Consider the following 19,524-nt stretch of genomic DNA (forward strand, 5'->3'; position numbering starts at 1 on the left):
GGCGCCTGGGTGGCTCAGTTGGTTAAGCGACTGCCTTCGGCTCAGGTCATGATCCTGGAGTCTCGGGATCGAGTCCCACATCAGGCTCCCTGCTCGGTGTGGGGTGTCTGCTTCTCCCTCTGACCCTCCCCGCTCTCATGCTCTCTCTCTCTCATTCTCTCTTTCTAATAAATAAATTAAAATCTTAAGAAAAAAAAAAAGACATCAATCTACTATTTACTTCGTGGTATATTTAAGTTGATTGATATTTTAATTAACTAATATGAATCAGATGTTTTAATTATCTTTAAACTTCTAATGTTTCAATTAATATGAAATAAATGATTGAAAATTTATTATTATGGACACAGTATACTTTATTTAGTAGTATCTAAGAAAATGTTCATGAACACAGAAATAGTCAAATACTGGAAAAGTATCTTTCTCATTCTTCACTTTACTACAAGTATCCCGGTTATAATTTCAGGGTCCTCTCACTCCAACCATCTGTGAAAGCACTCTTGCCCCACCATCACCAGCAATCACTTCACTAAAGACAGAAAGACAAATATACATGGCTGGATTTCCAACCCTCTGCAGGTTGCAAAACACAGGCTGAGGGTGCACATAGCTTCCAAGATAAAATTTAAGAATCCCTGATCTAGATAAGGAGCCATAAGAACGAGTCAGGTACAACTGATGAATCACTGAACTCTACCTCTGAAACTAATAATATACTGTATGTTAATTAATTTAAATAAAATTTTAAAATACACAAATAAAAATAAAAAAAAAAAAAGGTCATCTGTCATATCAACACCCAAAGATATGGGAATGGTGAGCATTTTAGTGTCTTTTCATCTTATTATATATAAGCAATAAATAAATTTTACTTTTTTTACCAAAAAAAAAAAAAAGCTGAGTCAGGAAATGAAGACTATTTCTAGCTTCCCACTGACTCATGAGTGTTTGTAGAAGAACCTTCATTTCTCTGGTTCTGTCAACAACCCAGTTGTTGATAATGGAATGGGTTACCTTGTAAAGAAATTCTTATTAATCAAAGCTTTCAGAGGCCAGATGACCATCCTCTGTTGAAGATTCCTCCACAGAATGGGAAATTGGATTAAATGCTTTTTAAGATTCCTTCCCAATTGAAGAATCTATAACAATGTGGCCTGTTATTTCCGTGGCACAGTCGGTTAAGTGTCCGGCTCTTTGATTTTGGCTCAGGTCATGACCTCAGGGTTGTGAGATCGAGCCCGAGCCCGGCATTCGGCTCTGCACTGGGCATGGAGCCTGCTTAAGATTCTCTCCCTCTCCCTCCGCCCCCCCAGCTCCCTCTCTTAAAAAAGAAAAGGGGGGGGCGGGATTTTGAAAATACATCTAAGTGACTTAATCGCTACTACACTTTCTCGAGAGAAGAAACGGTGTCTCCTCTGCCTGCAATCCCCCACGGCCTCTTCACTTACGGCAGCCGCCACATAGAGATCAGGGAGGTGCTGACGCACGCATGCCTCTGCCTCAGGAAGGAGGAGGTGGTCCCTCAGACTCCACAGTGCCCGTCCAGGGTCCACGCTGGGGGAGCATTTCGTCGTGGCCGTATAGCTGTACGACATTCACAGCAGAGTCCGTGAGAAAGGGGATCCTAAGTACTAATACATGGGAAAGGACTTCCGAATAGGTCTTCCTCCAGGTAGAAAAGCCAACTCACCGGATGAGGTTCAGCACACACAAGTCTGACTCCTTCTCAATACCATAGTTCAACAGGATGCCATCCACTTTGCTCACAGCTTGCTCTTCATTCATCAGGTATCGATGATACAGCTTTTTCCAAGGAATGAACTGAATAGTTTAAAAAAAAAGCACAATAACATGCAGGCAATGGCCATGAGACAGCAGATTAAGCCACAAACATATGGACAACCTTCTGACACTTGAAAAGCACTTAGAGCTCATAATTCAAAAGCTGGGCAAGTAGGGTAGAAACATTACACACATTTTGTCTGGAAACTAGGAGAACTGGGTGTTGGTTTCGTTTCCAACACTAACTTGATATAGAGTCTGGGAAAAGCTAGTGTGATTTCCCTCGTGAGAACACTAACAGCTCCGAGTTTCAATGAAGATCAAATAACATGAGAACTGTGGCTGGGGGCACCTGGGTGGCTTAGTCAGTTAAGCATCACCTTCAGCTCAGGTCATGGTCCCAGGGTCCTGGGATCGAGCCCTGCATCAGGCCCCCTGCTCAAAGGGAAGCCTGCTTCTCCCTCTCCCTCTGCCCCTCCCCACCGGCTCGTGCTCTCTTCTCTCTCTCTCTCAAATAAATAAAATCTTTTTTAAAAATAAAAAAAAAAACCCACCCGTGGCTGTACTAATATCAGACAAGAAAAGGCTCTATATCAAAAACTATTCCAAGAGAAAGGAGATTATATAATGATAAAAGGGCCAATTCACCAAGAAGATATAACAATCATAAAAACAAATGTACCAAATATCAGAGCTCCTCAATGAAGGAATCAGACAGACAGAACCAAAGGGAGGAACAGACAGCAACATGATAGTCCTAGGAGATTTCAATAATCCACTTTCAAGAATAAACAGAACAATCAGACAGAAGATCAATAAGGAAGCAGAGGATGTGAACAACAGAAGAACAAGGGGACCTAACAGATAGATACAGAACATTCTACCCAACAACAGCAGCATACACAGTCATCTCAGGTACATGTGGAACACTCTCCAGGACAGATCACATGCTACGCCACAAAAACAAGATGAAACCAGAGAGGGAGACAAACCATAAGAGACTCTTAATCATAGGAAACAAACTGAGGGTTGCTGGAGTGGAGGGGGTGAGGGGATGGGGTAACTGGGGGATGGGCATGAAGGAGGGCACGTGATGTGATGAGCACTGGGTGTTTTCCCTAAGACTGATGAATCACTGACCTCTACCTCTGAAACTAATAATACACTGTATGTTAACTGAATTTAAATAAAATTTTTTTTAAAGAAGAAAAAAACAAATTTTAAAAGATTAAAGTTATAGAAAGTATCCTTTTTGATCACTATGGAATGAAACTAGAAATCAGCAGCACAAAGAAATCTGGAAAACCAGGGGCGCCTGGGTGGCTCAGTCGTTATGCGTCTGCCTTCAGCTCAGGTCATGATCCCAGGGCCCTGGGATCGAGCCCCACATCGGGCTCCCTGCTCAGCAGGAAGCCTGCTTCTTCCTCTCCCACTCCCCCTGCTTGTATTCCCTCTCTCGCTGTGTGTCTCTCTCTGTCAAATAAATAAAAAAATTAAAAAAAAAAAAAGAATTTGGAAAACCCACAAGTATGTGGATATTAAACAACACACTCTTAAAACAACCAATGGGTAAAAAAAAAATCATAAGAAATTAGAAAATACCTTGAGACAAATAAGAACAAAAACACAGCATACCAAAACTTATGGGATGAAGTGAAAGCCATGCTCAGAGAGAAGTTTATAACTGCAAACCTATATTAAAGAAGATGACCAAAAATCAACAACCTAACTTTATACCTACAGGGACTAGAAAAAAAGCTAGCGGAAGGAAGGAAATAATAAAGACCAGAGCAGAGATAAATGAAATAGAGAAGAGACAAACAAAAAAAATCAATGAAACTAAGAGTTGGTTTTCTTAAAGGATCAACAAAATTGACAACCCCTTCGGTAGACTAAGAAAAAAAGAGGAGATTCAAATAACTGGAATCAGAAATGAAAGAGGGGACATTACAACTGATAACAGAAATAAAAGGACATGAACAAATTGGACAACCTAGAAGAAAGGACAACCCAAGGCTGACTCATGAAGAAAGAGAAAATCTGAACAGACCAATAATAAGTGACCGAGGGGGTAACCAAAAATCTCCCAGCCCAGAAAAGCCCAGGGCCAGATGGCTTCACTGGAGAACTCCAGTGAGCATTAATTCCTTCAGAAGAACTAGTATCATTCCTTCTCAAATGCTTCATAAAAAAAGTAAAGAGGAGGGAGGACCTCCAAACTTATTCTATGAGGCTGGCGTAACCAGAGAAGGCCAAAGAAAGATACTATGAGCAATGAAAGGAAAATGAGAGTTATGGCAGATCACCAGAAGTAAGTATGTCACAGCCTTGTTGATGAAAAACAGCATCAGTCGACCATTTCAAGAGGTAAATATAAGCTGGGATAGCCTTCCCCAGATCTTCTCAAGCAGAATGGAGAAAACTCACTTATCCCCATCTGTGACTACTCAGTTCACACAGGAGACATCTCAGTTTAGTGGGAAGAAATACTATGACACAAAACAGAGTTCACATCCAAAGGCAGAAGAACAGTTCTCAGAAAGTAGGAGACAAGACCTCAAGCAAAGAATGAAGTAAGAGTGATACGAAATTTCATCCAAAACTTTTCGTGCTTAGACGAAAAATGTACTAGGTCTTCCTATGTCTACCCTGCACTCCATCCCTAAATTAATTTTTTTAAAGATTTTATTTATTTATTTGAGAGAGAAAGAGAAAGAGAGACCACATGAGTGAGGGGAGGAGCCGAGGGAGAAGGAGAGAGAATCCCAAGCAGACTCTGTACTGAGTGCAGAGCCCAATGCAGGGCTCAATCCCATGACCCCCAAAACCACAACCTGAGCCAAAACCAAGAGTCCTAGACACCCAACCAACCGAGCCACCTAGGCGCCCCTCCATCCCTAAATTTCTAAACTTCACCATATCTGAAAGGAGAGTTCACCTTTATTTGTAGGGTTTATCCCCAATGGCTAGTCTAAGGGATATCATAAGCCAAGCAACACATGCTCCCAGCCCTCGGGTTTACCCTTGAACCCACAGCTGGGAGGGAAGAAGTGTAACTGAAGCACCAACAGAAGGGCAGGGCACCAGAGCAGTGACAGGATGGAGTCAGCACTAGGAAGTCTCTTCTGAGAGCATGGACTGCCCACTGAATCAACAGCAAGAGGGACACCAGGGTGATTCCACACGACTCATTTATGAATCACCTACTGTATATAAAATATCATGAGGCACAATGGAGAATGCAAAAACAAATAGGACCAGCAGCCTTCTATCCATGAGCCAATAATTTAGAAGGAGAAAGAAGGGGGACACCTGGGTGGCTCAGTCGGTTAAGCGCCCAACTCTTGGTTTTAGCTCAGGTCATGATCTCAGGGTCATGAGATCAAGCCCTGAGACAGCTCCGCGCTCAGCGCAGAGTCAACTTGAGATTCTTTCCCCTTCCCTCTCCCTCCCACTCTGCTCCTCCCCCTGCTTGCTTACACTCTCTCTCTCCCTCTCTCTCTCTCAAATAAATAAAATCTTTAAAAAGAGGCGGAACATTCTCTAAACTGTAATACAGAACGTGATAAGCTTCAAACAGAGGTATAAATTGCTACAGAAGCACAAGGAAGAGAATGTGAGAAATTTCTATTTCACTTTCCTAGGAATACAGTGAAGCCTTGAAGACATGAGATGGCAACAGAGATACGAGGGGCCCTTTACATGGGGCAGGGGTGGTGAGGTAGCTGGACCAACCTACAGAGGGGAAGGAATATGCAGCCTATGGCTGGGATGCAGAAAATCACCTGTGGTGGACAGAATACAAGGATATGCTGAGAAGTGGGCCATGAGGCTGTAAACAAACACTAGGACAAACATGGAAAGCCTTAAATGCCTCCAGGGAATTCAGGTATTATTCTGGAGGCAAAGGGAAACTATCATTTCTGAAGAAACAATAGCATCAGAGGTCTGTTTTGAGCAAGCTAACCTGTGTGCTTTTCAAGAAAGCATCACAGAGCCACAAGCATTCTACGTACCAGCGGATCACTGATGATCTCTCTCCAAAGGTGGCACACTAGGCTCACATTCCAGTAGAGATCTTCCACGGGGAGGAAGGCGAAGATGTGCCTGAGGACTTCACTGGGCAGGCTACATATGTGGCTCTGGGGTTCTTGGCAGGGCAAGGTCCCAAGAAGCCCATAGTAAGAGTCAGGAATGGGATCAGGACCAATGTCCTCCACTTCTTGGCCAGGTTCTCCAGACTCTGCGGAGCACCGTGACAGAGAGTCCTCGGCTTCTTGCCTGGCTTCCCTGGGTCTTGCGCACGACAGGGACAAACGATGCCGTGGAGTCTTTTTAGAAACCCCATCCCACTGACTGGTCCCTGTCCCTTGATTCATGTCATCCTCAAAGGACCGAGACCGCTTCCTTGCAGGCAGAGCGGATCCCGACGAGCCCAGTCTTACTTCGGCATCACCTTCCTGAGGCAGGGCACAATTGCTCTCTGCAGCGAAGATCATTTCCCCCTCTGAGTCCTTAGAGGTGTCCTGGCCCACAGAATTGCTTTTGGCCATGTCATTGATGCACCGCTGCTGGCTGGCTAGGAAGAATTCAGTGTTGTATCTTTGACATCCTTGACCTGGACAGAGAACCCAAACACAATGAACAAGATAGGAAGGACCGCTGACACTCTGTTGATCCAAATGAGAAAAGCTAATTTTTAATTATGTACATTAATAGAGAACAGAGAGAAGGATACAGCTACTGGCCAATTGATTATAGATATGTAGCTTAATCCAGAAAATATTTCTATTTGGCTCTATCACGTAGTCAGACACATACATGGGAAGGGAGACAGACACCAGTCTCCAGATGGTCTGAGGAGCACGTTCTACCTTGCAGTATCTACAAACTGAACACCCAAATGAACAGACAAAAAGTCAACAACCGCTCACATGAACACACCCTCTTACGAGAACTCACTTCTCCTGCCTTACTCATACAACACAGAATCTAAGTTTGCTTTGCTTAAGTAGAAGAGAAAATGCTTCAGGTTATCAGGATTCAGGAAAATCCACTCTTTGCCTCCCTTAAAACCCTTTTAATTTATTTTTATCTCCTCCTGTGAAGCTGACCCATTAACTGATTTTAAAATAAAAAGAAGGAGGGGCGCCTGGGGAGCTCAGTCAGTTAAGTGTCTCCCTTCAGCTCGGGTCATGATCCCGGGGTCCTGGGATCGAGCCCCGCATTGGGCTCCCTGCTCAGCGGGGAGTGTGCTTCTCCCTCTCCCACTCCCCCTGCTTGTGTTTCCTCTCTCGCTGTGTCTCTCTCTGTCAAGTAAATAAAATCTTTAAAAAATAAATAAATAAAATAAAAAGAAGGGAGTCAGAATTCTCTTCATATGATGAGGTATTGATACCTAACCTAGTCCACACATTTATTCAATAGCTGTTCATTCAGCACCTATAATTCTGAGACAAATAGAAAGTGAAACACGGCCTATACAGTCCCTGATCTCAGACTTTCAAACACTTAAGGGAGTCCAAATGGTGATTTCACGCATCACCACTGTATTTTTAAGCCCTATTGTAAAATGCCAGTGAAGTATTTAAACGCCTTATCAATATATAACAAAATACATGGTTCCTTCCTGAAGTGGCTGTAGCCGGAATTCTTACTGTGGAAAATGAGAGAGTGGAAGAAGACTAGGATTAGCCTTTAATAGAATTCACAAGATTTAATATTTTTTCTATGTTAGAGGAAAAAAACATAACTGATTCTGGGGCAATCTGATAGAAACCCAGGGCTTAAAGGCAACAGATCTGGGTGAAATCCTGTTATTTTCTAATTGTGGCATTCGATCACACCAACATCCACGAAGAGCCCGCTACGTGCTCAGTGCCAGGACTCCACACAGAAATGTACACACGCTGACAAAGTCTTTGTCAGTGAACTCACGACACAGAGAAGTTGACTTCTACACACAAAACAAACAAAATATCACCACTGAGTTTAAAACTGCCTTATACATTGGTTATGGTAGTTCCAAAATGTGACAAACACGTATTACAATAGTTAGATGACTCAGTAGGATTTGAGTTGGATTCTGAAATTAAATATATCAAAGGGAAATAAGGCAATCGGGATTCTCCTGATGGGTATCACTAACAAAAGTAGGAATTCGTTTGGCACCTAGATGGGTGATAAGAAAACCAAAGTGCCAGAAGTGGAATTTGCATGTAATTAATAATAAATACCAGGTGACGGCAAGTCCGAGCTTGTGTCCATAATAATAACAGGGAAACACTTCACGGCAGGTGCCTGAGTGGCAGGACAGAAAACGGAACTCAAGGATATTAACTTGACGCTGTATGTTCCAGCCAATCTGGAAGAAATAAGACCTGAAGGCAAGGAGAAGGGCCCCTGCAGCAGCCGGGCACGAGGTGACAAAGGGCACAGTCCACCGTGAAAGCACGGCATGGGGGCATTTCAGAGCAAACTAATGGCACAGTGGGCCCAGTGACGGACCACTAGAGAAAGGACATCGCAGCAGTCTAGAGAGGAGGAGTGAGACGCTGGCTCACGTCTTCCACCACCCTGTGGTACAGCAAGCTAACGCAACTCGTTCTGCCACGTTTTCCTGGGGCTTTGGCCAACCGCTACCATAGGATGCCATTTTCACGGAAACTCACAAATAATGAAAAACGTATCAAACTATTGCAACAGAACTACAAGATCACAGCAGCAATACTTACAAATACCAGGAGATAGTCAAAGGTCACACACTCTACAGATTCGGAAATGCAAGGTATTTTTGGAAGACATACCCCTAGTCCCTCTTTTTGTTCTGGGTCTAGGATAGAGACCATGGTTCGGGTCTCTGTTGGTCCATCTTTGACCGAAGGGCTGGGTCACAGCCAAGTGACTCCGAGCCAAATGCTGGCAGTCGATGGCTGTAAGGTGCTTCCGTCTCACTGTTTTGTACCAACGGGCAGAAGAAAGGGGACACTCGTTAGTTATCACCAACTCTCCAAGTGAGCCACAGCTTATACTTAATTTTCAGGAATCTAGTGACTGTGGACCACCCCATCCAGCCCTTTCCTTCTTCCCCATGTTCCTATCCACTTTTAGTCATTTCCTAGTCTCTTAGCATTTCCTCCTTAGAATTTAAAAATCTTAAAATAAGATCCTAAAATGATTCTTTTATTTATTATACCTTCTGGAAGCCCTGATCATGAACTCTTTATTCAACTAATGCGTAAGTTGAGATCCAACATCTTTTCTTTGACTTCAGCCATTTATATTCCCATAATAACAGTAAGTATTTAAGAGCCGGCTATAGCTTTGCAAAAATAAACTCATTCATCACCCCCAGTATATACTAGCTTCTCCAAGTCTCAGAAGCAGAACGCAGTGACTAATGGAACAGTCCCTGTAAATTCCCAGAGGGGACCACCGGGTATGCCTGTCAGCCCCCAGGGCATCTCCATACTGGCACTGATATAAGGGGACAGGACTGATGCCCCCAAGTAGAAGAGAATCAAATCCGTTCCCGAGGATCTTCAGGAGGAAATTTCATACCCTGCCTTAGCAATGTATTACAGCAGGAACTGTACCTAGGATTCTGTCTCAGAGTACTGACATGTGTAGTTCTACATTAGTCACTGTCTATCAGGTAACTCCTTTTCATATTTAACCAAGACTTTCATGTTTCTGTATCTGTTAACACATGTAAGATCTAGCTACCTCCTTATGGGCATTAAACAGAACGGTTATACTGAATGTTAAACACTTTGAATAGTTACACTTTAAAAAAGAAAGAAAAAGGAGAGAGAGGACAAGAATAGATATAACAGAATTAGAGTCATCCTTTACAGAAGATGGTCAAGAAAGAATAAAATCCATTCCTGTCAGTACCATATTTTTACAGGTCCTAAAAATACTCGAGTAAATTCTAGTGTCAGATGCCAGAATCTCATTCAACATTTCAGCATGAAAATGTCTAAAACCAAGTCACTGATGAGTATAACGAGCGCAATTTACTTTTTTTTTTTTTTTAATCATTAATCCCCCTCTCGGCCCTTAGCTTCTTCAGAAACAATCCTTCCAAATTTCAGTTCCTTCTTTCAAGGTTTAAACAGAAGTTTTAGAACAAAAAAAATTTTCATGGATATTTTAAGACTTTAAAATAATGATTTCTACATGCAAAAACAGTTGTACAAGGCCCTCTAAAAGGATGCTAGAGACCTTCTGCTATGTGAATTGAGAGGCTAGAAGCAGAGACAGAACATGAAGCACGGAGCCGTTGACACAAACATGCCCGGAGGGATCAAAGTGGCAAGTGCAGCGAGAGGAAGGGGCACCGGTGTGAGCTCCTGGCCCACCACACAGCAGCTGCCAGACCTCAGGCCACTTACTTCTCTAAGACTTCGAGGTGTTACAATGCTTAAATGAGAAAATACACCCACAAACAGTCACTGAACTATAAAACCCCACACAAATATACCCCTCTGCTTACTCTACTTAACAAAGCTTAGCTATGACTGATTTGCATAAAACACAGAAATAACTTTCAAATTATAAAGACGCCACCTAATGTTAAGACATGAAGTGCATTAGCAGTCCAATCACAACCATGTCTGTATTCCTGGGAATATCTTTAAAAAAAAAAGTAAAAAAGCTTAATTACTTATTATGAACAGAAAATATCCCCTCCAGTGTAACGGTTTTATAACTGATTTTTTTGTTGCTGTTGAATATATTCCTTGACGCTAACAACCAAGAGTCTTATTCACACTTACAGAGGCAAAAAATGAATGTGCACTTTGTCTACATTAAAAAAATAAAATATATTTGAAATTTTCTACACTGAAAAAAATAAGCTTAAGGTCTGATTATTCTCTTTTTATATACAAGGCACGACTTGACCACTTCTGCCTCAAACCCTTCATATTACAAAGTCAACAACTTAATTATTTTGCCTGAATGCGGACTCCAGCCAGACTGGCAAAAAGACAGAAGGTAGAACTACAGTGACCCTTCCAGAACACTGACAAGTCCTGGCCCCTAATTTGGGTGATCCAAGCACATTTGGTTCAACTTACAGTGGCAGCTGCAGAATTCCAACCAATAAACCCACTAACACTGCAGATCCCAAATACGTGACTGGTCTTTGCTTCTCTGGCCCTTCAAATACCCACAACTGTTTCAGAGCTGGCAAACAGAACGTCTAGAATTAGAACAGGAGGTAACAGCAAAAAGCTACTAATAGACAATATCTTATTTAAAGAAGGTGAAGGTCTATTGCCAAACTGGCCTGGAGAGGAAAACCTGTCGTGGATAAAAATCACAAAGGAATAAGATTAACATCAAACCACTCAAATTCATACGATCCAGGGCCTTGGGGCCAGCGCAGACCTGCTTAGCTTACTGGGATGAGTCGGGTAACAGAAGACGTCTAAAAGACAATAGAGACATAGAACCAGTTAGAACACTGGGGTCAGTCAAGGGTTTAGATGCCCACACAAATCTACAACATACCCTTAAATTCAGCTTTGGCAAACTGTTAAACAAGACAGTAGCTGACAGCAGGTGTGTAGAGAAGAGGTACTAAGATGCCACGCACCTGGGAACTTTTTCTGTAAAAAGTACCTAAGAATGGCTTTATCCCAGCCCTCCCCAGCTCTCCCCAGCCAGCTATCTGTAATAATGATGCCACAATGAAAACATGGAAGGCACTGATAATGACCATCAACTAGTGGGTAATGTCTTAATCACACGCCCAGGAGTCAGTCCAGTCAGTGTGCTCCAAGTAGATAAGGAACTATTCTGTCTTTTCCGCTACCGTACCCTCTGAACATAGCACAGTACCGGACGCATGGCACCTGTTCAGTGAACGCTGAGAGAGGAGAAGGATGAGAAGAGAGCAGGGAGCGTGGTAAGGCTGGGTGGCCCAGGACCCTAAGCTTCAGATCACTAGGAATTTGCTGCAGAACTGCTTTCAGAATGGTTTCCATGGGGAAACTGGCAAGGGCAGACCACACAAGAAAACATCAAGAACACCCAAAAGGAACTGTTTTTGGAAAACTAAGTTACATGGACAGAGTAGGCTCTTATTTACATATTTATTTTGTAAAATACATCAGAATCTTAAATGTTTGTTGAGAAGGTGAAATGCCTGCAGAAATCTTACAAAGGCACAAGAGCAAAAGAAAGACGTAACAGGAGTGAGCAGAATATTCTGCTTCCAGAGAGTTCTGGTAAATTCCCATGGATTCCAGCATGAAGCTATCGCGGAAGGAACTAAGGGTAAGAGAAGAGGAGTAGGGGCACCCAGGCTGAGCGATCTGGCTTCTGGATATTATCATCTGAAGTGGCGTCACCTGAGCCACCCAGGACTGCTGACATGGGAGGCAGAGTTACCACTTTTATTGGATTTCCATATCAAAAATTACTTTTCTGACTTCAGCTAGAGGTCAGAAAAACCAGACTGCATTTTATCTGAGTCTCAGACCTCTGAGAGATGGAGTGCTTCACTCAACTCAACTGGGAGCCAGAGCCCTGTGTCTGTCTACCTCTGGAGTCGTACAAATCACTGAACTGTGGTTCAACGTGTGCTACCTTCCGATTGGGAGTCAGAAGACCTCCTCTACTTGGCAGGTATATTCCACACTTAAAGCCTCAATTCCCTTATCATTAAAAATGGGGACTATAATAACCTGCCACACTGAATTCACAGGACGGCTGAGGTTCAAATGAGACAATACAGATGAAAATACTTTGTGACATCCATATCGAGGCTGACAAAACCTATCGGCTGAAATGTTAGAACTACATGTCGACCCCACCACGCTCGGTGTCTCCTTAAAGGTGCATGCATTTAATTTTAACAGCATGAATGTTCTTGTGAAATTAAAAAAAAAAAAAAAAACAGTACCGCAAAATTCTAACCACCCTTCTATTCTATTCAATTATTAACAGACTTCCAAACCAACAGTTCAAATATAATTTTATCAAAATAAAGATGCTCAAATGCTACCTCCTCCTCCCCTGAGTCACCCAAACCTCATGGCATTCCTCCCCCGTCTAAATGGCAAGCGCGCTGTGTACCGAGTCTCAAAGGGCACCTCTCTCATTGTTAGGAGTTGCTCGTGATCCTTTAAGGAGCAAAGGTAAAGAGTGTCCCGTGATGAGTGTGCACAGTTAAAGGGATGGCAAGAGACCAGAATCACTCATGGGCTTTCCAAGCTGCATGAGGCCCCCGTGCTATGAATCTCCTCTGTACCCAAGTGGGTGTTTTGTACCCCTCTTAGAGACTCTACCACAGTGACTAACAGAAATGTGTCATCTCCCTCATGTGTCAGGACAGGAAAAAACTGAGGACGTAGGAAAGCCATTTTGTCAAACAGAACCCTGCCCATTACCACACTGCTTTTTCTGTGATGGCTTTCTTATAGCATGACATCTCTCTGACCCCCCACTCTTGTGGTCCCCCCTCCCTTTCAAGAACCCGCAGCTCAGCAGATGAGCAGCACCTCAGGTTCCCACTCTGTGCTGACTTCAAAGTGGTGATTACCTGCAGTGATTATTACCTGTATCCATCATCGAATCTCTTCACCTTGACAACAGTCGGCCCTAGCCCCGCCTCCCTAGGCCACCCCTCTCTAGGCAGGCCCACTGACCGAGGTCTCTCTCCCCTGAGCAACAGCTGTTCTCAACCTCTCCTGGACTGGAAGCCCCTAGAAGGCTGGGAACATGTCTCACCACCTTATTCCTCAAAGCTCTTAATACTTTGCAAGTAACAGACCCTGAGCTACTCGTTGAATGAGACACACACCGCTATGATTCCTCGACTCTTCTCATCAGTCGGCTTCATTCCAGAATCTTTAGTGCAAAACCACTTACAAAACAAGTCACAGAAAGTGAAACAGGCTGCTCTGGGTTGTTTCTCTTCTTCCTCAGCACACAGCGAGTCTACACTTCTCTGTCTTGACCACAGTTAGGATGTCATTCTGACTGAGCTCGAGCCAACAGGATGCAAATAAAAGCGACGGGGCCCCTTGCAGGCCTGGCCCACAAAACCTCTCAGGCTTGTTCCTCCATCTTCTGCCCCCCTTGCAGTTAACAGGGAACTTGACTCCCCAGCATCAGTAGAGGCCCCATGTTGAAAATAGAAGCACCTCCAGCAGCCTGGGTCCTTGGATTACTGCTTCAAAGAGGGCCACTCCCCCCCACTCTCCAATACTTACACACACACGCACGCACGCACTCACACACTCTCACACACACAAACTGGAACCACCTTAGATTGTCCTGAGATTGAGAAATGAACTTTGTCATTACATGTTTGGGTCTAATTGTTACTGTAGCCAAGCCTACTCTAACCATCCCAGGATCATTTGAAATTGATACCAAGTAATTTTCTTTCTTCCCCTATCATTGCTAATCAGAATTTCTAACAAAAAGTCCTCTAAAACTTACAGGTTACAGACCTAAATGGACACGATGAAGATAATAAATATCTACAATTCTACAATTCCTGGAGGGAAAGACTTAAATAACTGCTTAAAAAAAAAAAAAAGAAAGAAAAGAAATCAGGGCACCTGGGTGGCTCAGTCAGTTAAACATCTGCCTTCAGCTCAGGTCATGATCCCAGGGTCCTGGGATCGAGCCCCGCAGCAGTCTCCCTGCTCAGCGGAGTCTGCTTCTCCCTCTGCCCCTCCCTGTTTGTGCTCTGTGTGTGTGTGTCAAATAAATACATAAAATCTTAAAAGAGGAAAGAAAGAAAGAAAGAAAGGAAGGAAGAAAGAAAGAAAAGGAAGGAAGAAAGAAAGAAAGAAAGAAAAGGAAAGGAAGGAAGGAAGAAAGAAAGAAAGAAAAGAAAAAGAAAAGAAAAGGTAATTGTCTAGGACAAAGTACCTGACCGGACAGACTGCTCCTAAAAGAACCACAGAGGGCAGTTCTGCTAACTTACTGAGTCACCTAACCTCATCCTGTTAGTTCCTCACAAGCCACCTGCTTTTCTCGGAGGGGCTCGGTGAAGACAGACCAGTGGACACTTTCCGTCTTGGGTTTCCTATGGAGATAGCAGGGTGCGCTGCAATGTGGCCCATTATGGCAAGGATCCAGGTACTTCACAGGTCAAATTGCAATCTGTGAGACCTAAGGGCCCAATTTAACCAGTTAATGTATTATTTCCCAACTTCAGCCCTGCAGGAAGTATTCATTCAAGCCAGGAAGTACTTTGCAGTAATAAAACCACCCTGTAGGTCTCTGAGATACTTGTAACAATTATCTGTAAAACTGTGTATTCGATATGCCTCATATGCAAATTACTATAGTGTATTTTACTGTTATTATATTATCATCAACTGTTTGTGTGCGTATTAACATGTCTTCCACTTGGACTGAAAGCTCTGTCATCTGGCGGGAGGCAGGAGCGAGGGCCTCCCTCAGCCCAGCACCCAACACATACCACTCCATGTGTAACTGGCGATCAGACAAATGCACCCCCGCAGTGTTCCCCCGCTTCCCTCCATAGAAGTTTGGTTCTTCCTTGACTTCGAAACCCAGAAGTTCCTTTTCATATCCTCACTGGAACCTCACCAGATCCTACGACTGGGCCACGCTTTAACCGGGGCTCAGAGGAGGCTTGCTTCAAGTCACGACACAGCTTGTAGGCGACAGCACTTAGCTGTTCGGACTCCCCAGGGGCAGTGTTCTTTCTCCTGTAACATTCCGCCTTCTGTATCCAGCAGGCTTTAAAGCAGCCTCTGAAAACTTCAGGCTTGATTTCTAGGTCACTTTTTTTCATCATTGTGAAACGTCATAACCGAAGACTTAATAACAAGTGAGTATTTAGAAAACATAACTGTGAAGAAAATAATCACTAACTACAGTAAGCTCAAAATGGAAAAACTTCAAAATACTGTGTCCCCATTAGCACTGCAAGAAATAAACGCAGAAAGAAGATACTGTGGTCCTAGCTCCCTTGACAGGGTGCCTCCCATCGCCACATCCTGCTTCTCTAGAAATCCCACAAGCCTGGCTCGCAGGCTTGATCTTCCTCAGATCATCTCACACCCCGCAAACACCTGCTCCTCCCGAAGAGAAAGCATTCATTTATTAGAACACACAAGGACGGAGATGCAGGTTTCTCACAAGGATAAGAAGGAACGGTGAAAAGAAAGGAAAAATAAGAAAATTACTGTTACTTACAGCCTAGAGTATATTTTTATATATTTGAAAGGCTTTTCCTCTGTCAATTCATTCCACAAGCACTTTTAAGTTGTCACTATATCCCAGATTCATTATAAACACCATGAAGGCTTCCTCTCTGGTGTCGAATGCTAAACAGCGAGTGTACAAAACACAAACAATTTTGCCTGCGCGTAAGGCAGCGAGCAAAACAATCACAAATCACCGTACATCAGGCACTATACACATGCGGTGCTGTGAGAGTAAAGGGAACAGAGGAGGGATGCTGAAAAAGACTTTATGAAGAGTCAGCCTCAGAAGACGAGTAGGATTCAGTAGGGCAAAAGAAACACTATGTACAAAACACAGAGAAATAGCACAGCACTGGTGCAGTGGGAAGTCGAATTTCATTAGAACAAGAGGTTCACAGATGGGGAAGAAGGCTGGAAGAGGAATTTGAAGGCACAGATTGTAAAGGTCCTTAAATAGAGCACTAAAGAAATTGTGGGCTTCACCGTGTAGGTGTTTTGGGGGATCATCTAGCTTACCAGCAGGGCCAACGTAGAGTCAGATTCACACTCTACAACAGTCATCCTGGAAGCTGGGTAGAGGATGGGCAGACACAGAGACCGCCAGGAAAATCAGACAGAAAGCCACTTCCTTACCCGAGACAAGAGTTGGGAAAGGCCTGAGCAGCAGCAGAAATAGGGAGGAGAGGAACAGGAAAATCAACACATCTTCTTCAACAAGACTGAGAAGAATGATGAAAGAGAAGGAGTGACAAAGGTAACTGACATTTCTAGAGGGAACCCAGAAGTCACGTCATCAACCACGTTAAGGAGTAAAAGAGAGTGTTTTTGTTTTTCTTGCTTTTTCCTGGAAGGGGAAGATGAAAGTTTTCCCGTTTTGAAAGCAGTTGTTTGTTTTGCTTCGTTTTAAAGTTATCTGTGGGATGCCAGTTTAAGCTCCAAGCTGAACTTTGAAATAGGAGACTGGTCCTCAAAAGGCATGTGAGTGACAGTAGAAGCCGTAAGATGTGAGATGCTGTGAGATAAATTTCTAGGAGTAAGTGATTTCCAAGCCAGAAGGGCAAAGATAGAATCCAATTCTGTTTTCAAATAAAATCCGCCTAGGAAGGATAGAGGGATATGAGAAGCAGCAGAGAAAAGATGATGGCAGCAAAACTGAACTCACAGTTCTATGACCAATACCAACAGTGTTCACACACTCACAGACCACAGAACACGCCAACAATCAGGACACCGATGACCGTAGCTGAATGCTACAGGATCACGAAATACAATGTACGAGAAAGGAGAGAAGACAGCCACGTAGCAAATCCCAATGCCAATACTGACTACAAGAGAAATGAGACACTAAATAGCAGACCACAAATTCCAAAAGCCTGCGGAAAAGAAATGGGCAGCCCAACTGGGAAATCAGCAAGACCAAAACACAGTTCCATCTGTCAGCTTACTGTACAGATTCCTCTCCTCTACACCAAGCTTTTCCTCTAGAAAATCACAAGGGCCCTGGTGTGTATACGTTATCATCTAGTTATCTATAGGGGGATACAGAAGCTACATTCCTAAAGAACACAGGAGAGGATTTGCATTGAGGGCACCAGGTAAGTGACCAATTATCTGGATTTGAAATATTCTTATCGTGGGGCACCTGGGTGGTTCAGTTGGTTAAGTGACTGCCTTCGGCTCAGGTCATGATCCCGGGGCCCTAGGATCAAGCCCTGCATCAGGCTCCCTGCTCCTCGGGGAGCCTGCATCTCCCTCTTCTGCCTGCTGCTCCCCCTGCTTGTGCTCTGTCAAATAAATAAAATCTTTAAAAAAAAAAAAAAAAAAAGAACTATTCTTATGTGCATCCAGTTGTCCCCATTTTGTTTTTAAAAACAGGGAAACCAGGGGTGCCTGGGTGGCTCAGTCGTTGAGCATCTGCCTTCAGCTCAGGTCATGATCCCAGGGTCCTGGGATCGAGCCCCACATCAGGCTCTCTGCTCGGCGGGAAGCCTGCTTCTCCCTCTCCCACTCCCACTGCTTGTGTTCCCTCTCTTGCTCTCTCTGTCAAATAAATAAAATCTTTAAAAAATAAAAAAATAAAAACGGAAACTGGAGGCATAAGGCAAGAAAAAGTGGGGTCGTTTGTGATTAGGATGGGGCTGGGGGGCATGAGCAGCAAAAAATTTGAAGTTACAAGATGCCTAAGCTTCCATTTGCACCAAACCAACAGCCGCAGTAAGAGCAATGCTGGGCATGTTCTAAAACTTGACGCATTTCAAAACACTTTTAAGCCTACCCTTTGCTGAAGTGGCAAGATATAATGGAACAATAACTTTGGCAAAGCTGATATTGGACCCAGTTCTGTCTCCAGTGACTACTCATATTACTCAGTAAATTAACCAAATTCAATCTGCTCATTAGTGAAATGGGCTTGTTTGCATGGGTCCTACCAGAGGTCTCCTTTCATTTTATCTCCCTTAATTTATGTGAGCACAGTGCCAGGCCCCAGCAGGAGCTTACTAGGTGCCACCACCCTTTGTTCCAGAGGACTTCACTACCTCTAGCTCCATGGGGAAATCACTAACTTCTTGAGGCATCAATTTCCCCACCCGTAATACTGCCTCACAGGGCTGTCTGCAAATTAATTAACGTACTCTGTAAACCATACAGCGTAACACAAAATGTAAAGCATAACTGTTTCCAGGCCCGGCAAATAGTAGCAACTTTTGGACTGAAAAACCAGGAGGTTTGAATGACTAGTACCCAATAAGACCTGGTTAAGAATTCAGCACCTGCCCTAATCTCTCGCATCACCCCATTCAGCTTGCTTAGATCTCAACGTACCCTCCACAGGACAAGCTCAAGGCCTTCCCACATCACCCTAATTTTCTTAGTATTCAGAGGAGAGGTATTCAGATAAGGAACCTACAAATGAAAGAGTCGCAAGAAGACACAATCAAATGACTCGCCCAAGGTCAAAACACCAGGGTAGAAAAGGAAATGCGGGCTTGTCAGCCACCGAGGCCACGTCCCCCGTGACTCCTTCTGCAGCCGACGGTGAACGACCAGCAACCCCCCTTCCCCGGCCGCAGGACGCAGTGTGGGGGCGCCCCTCGCCCTCCTGCGTGCACGCCCCGCCGACCCCCTCCAGCCTGGCAGCCCTCGGCAGACCCGAGCTCCTGCACAGCTGTGCTCGTCCCGGGCCCCCACGCCCCCCGCGGACCTGCTCCCAGCCCCGCCAGGCCGGACCCCCGCTCAGGACCCCAAGAGCTGAAGTGTCCACACGACAGAGCCCCGCCCGCGCTCCCTGCCACGTCCGCGGCCTCACGCACTATGGCGCTCCGGACCGGGCCTCCCGCCGCCGCCGCCGCCGCCGCCGCCGCCGCAGGGCCCGGGCCGCCCGGCCTCCCAGTCCCAGCGTCCCCAGGGCAGCGCCAGCCCGAGCAGGCCGCGGACTTCCTCCCCCAGCTCCGCCCTAGCCGCAGCCCCGGGAAGAGCCCGCCGCCAGGGCTGACGGACTGCCTGCACGTCCAATCGGAACGGCACACGGAGGGGG

At 44.5% G+C, this 19,524-nt stretch overlaps 1 protein-coding gene across 2 annotated transcripts in view; it reads right to left on the reverse strand.

The window, feature by feature from the left end:
* Positions 1 to 19,390, reverse strand: part of FBH1 (F-box DNA helicase 1) — a 52,214-nt gene extending 32,824 nt beyond the window's left edge. For both annotated transcript variants that reach the window (XM_021696673.1, XM_021696672.1), the window contains exons 1-5: positions 19,301 to 19,390; positions 8,589 to 8,735; positions 5,799 to 6,400; positions 1,691 to 1,821; positions 1,449 to 1,584 (exon numbers count right to left, since the gene is read on the reverse strand). In XM_021696673.1, the coding sequence (XP_021552348.1) occupies positions 1,449 to 1,584; positions 1,691 to 1,821; positions 5,799 to 6,400; positions 8,589 to 8,735; position 19,301 (1,017 nt within the window). In that variant the 5' untranslated portion in view covers positions 19,302 to 19,390. The remainder of the gene's footprint in view (positions 1 to 1,448; positions 1,585 to 1,690; positions 1,822 to 5,798; positions 6,401 to 8,588; positions 8,736 to 19,300) is intronic.
* Positions 19,391 to 19,524: the final 134 nt, after the last annotated feature.

Source organism: Neomonachus schauinslandi, chromosome 5 (genome assembly GCF_002201575.2).
Source record: "Neomonachus schauinslandi chromosome 5, ASM220157v2, whole genome shotgun sequence".
NCBI lineage: Eukaryota > Metazoa > Chordata > Mammalia > Carnivora > Phocidae > Neomonachus > Neomonachus schauinslandi.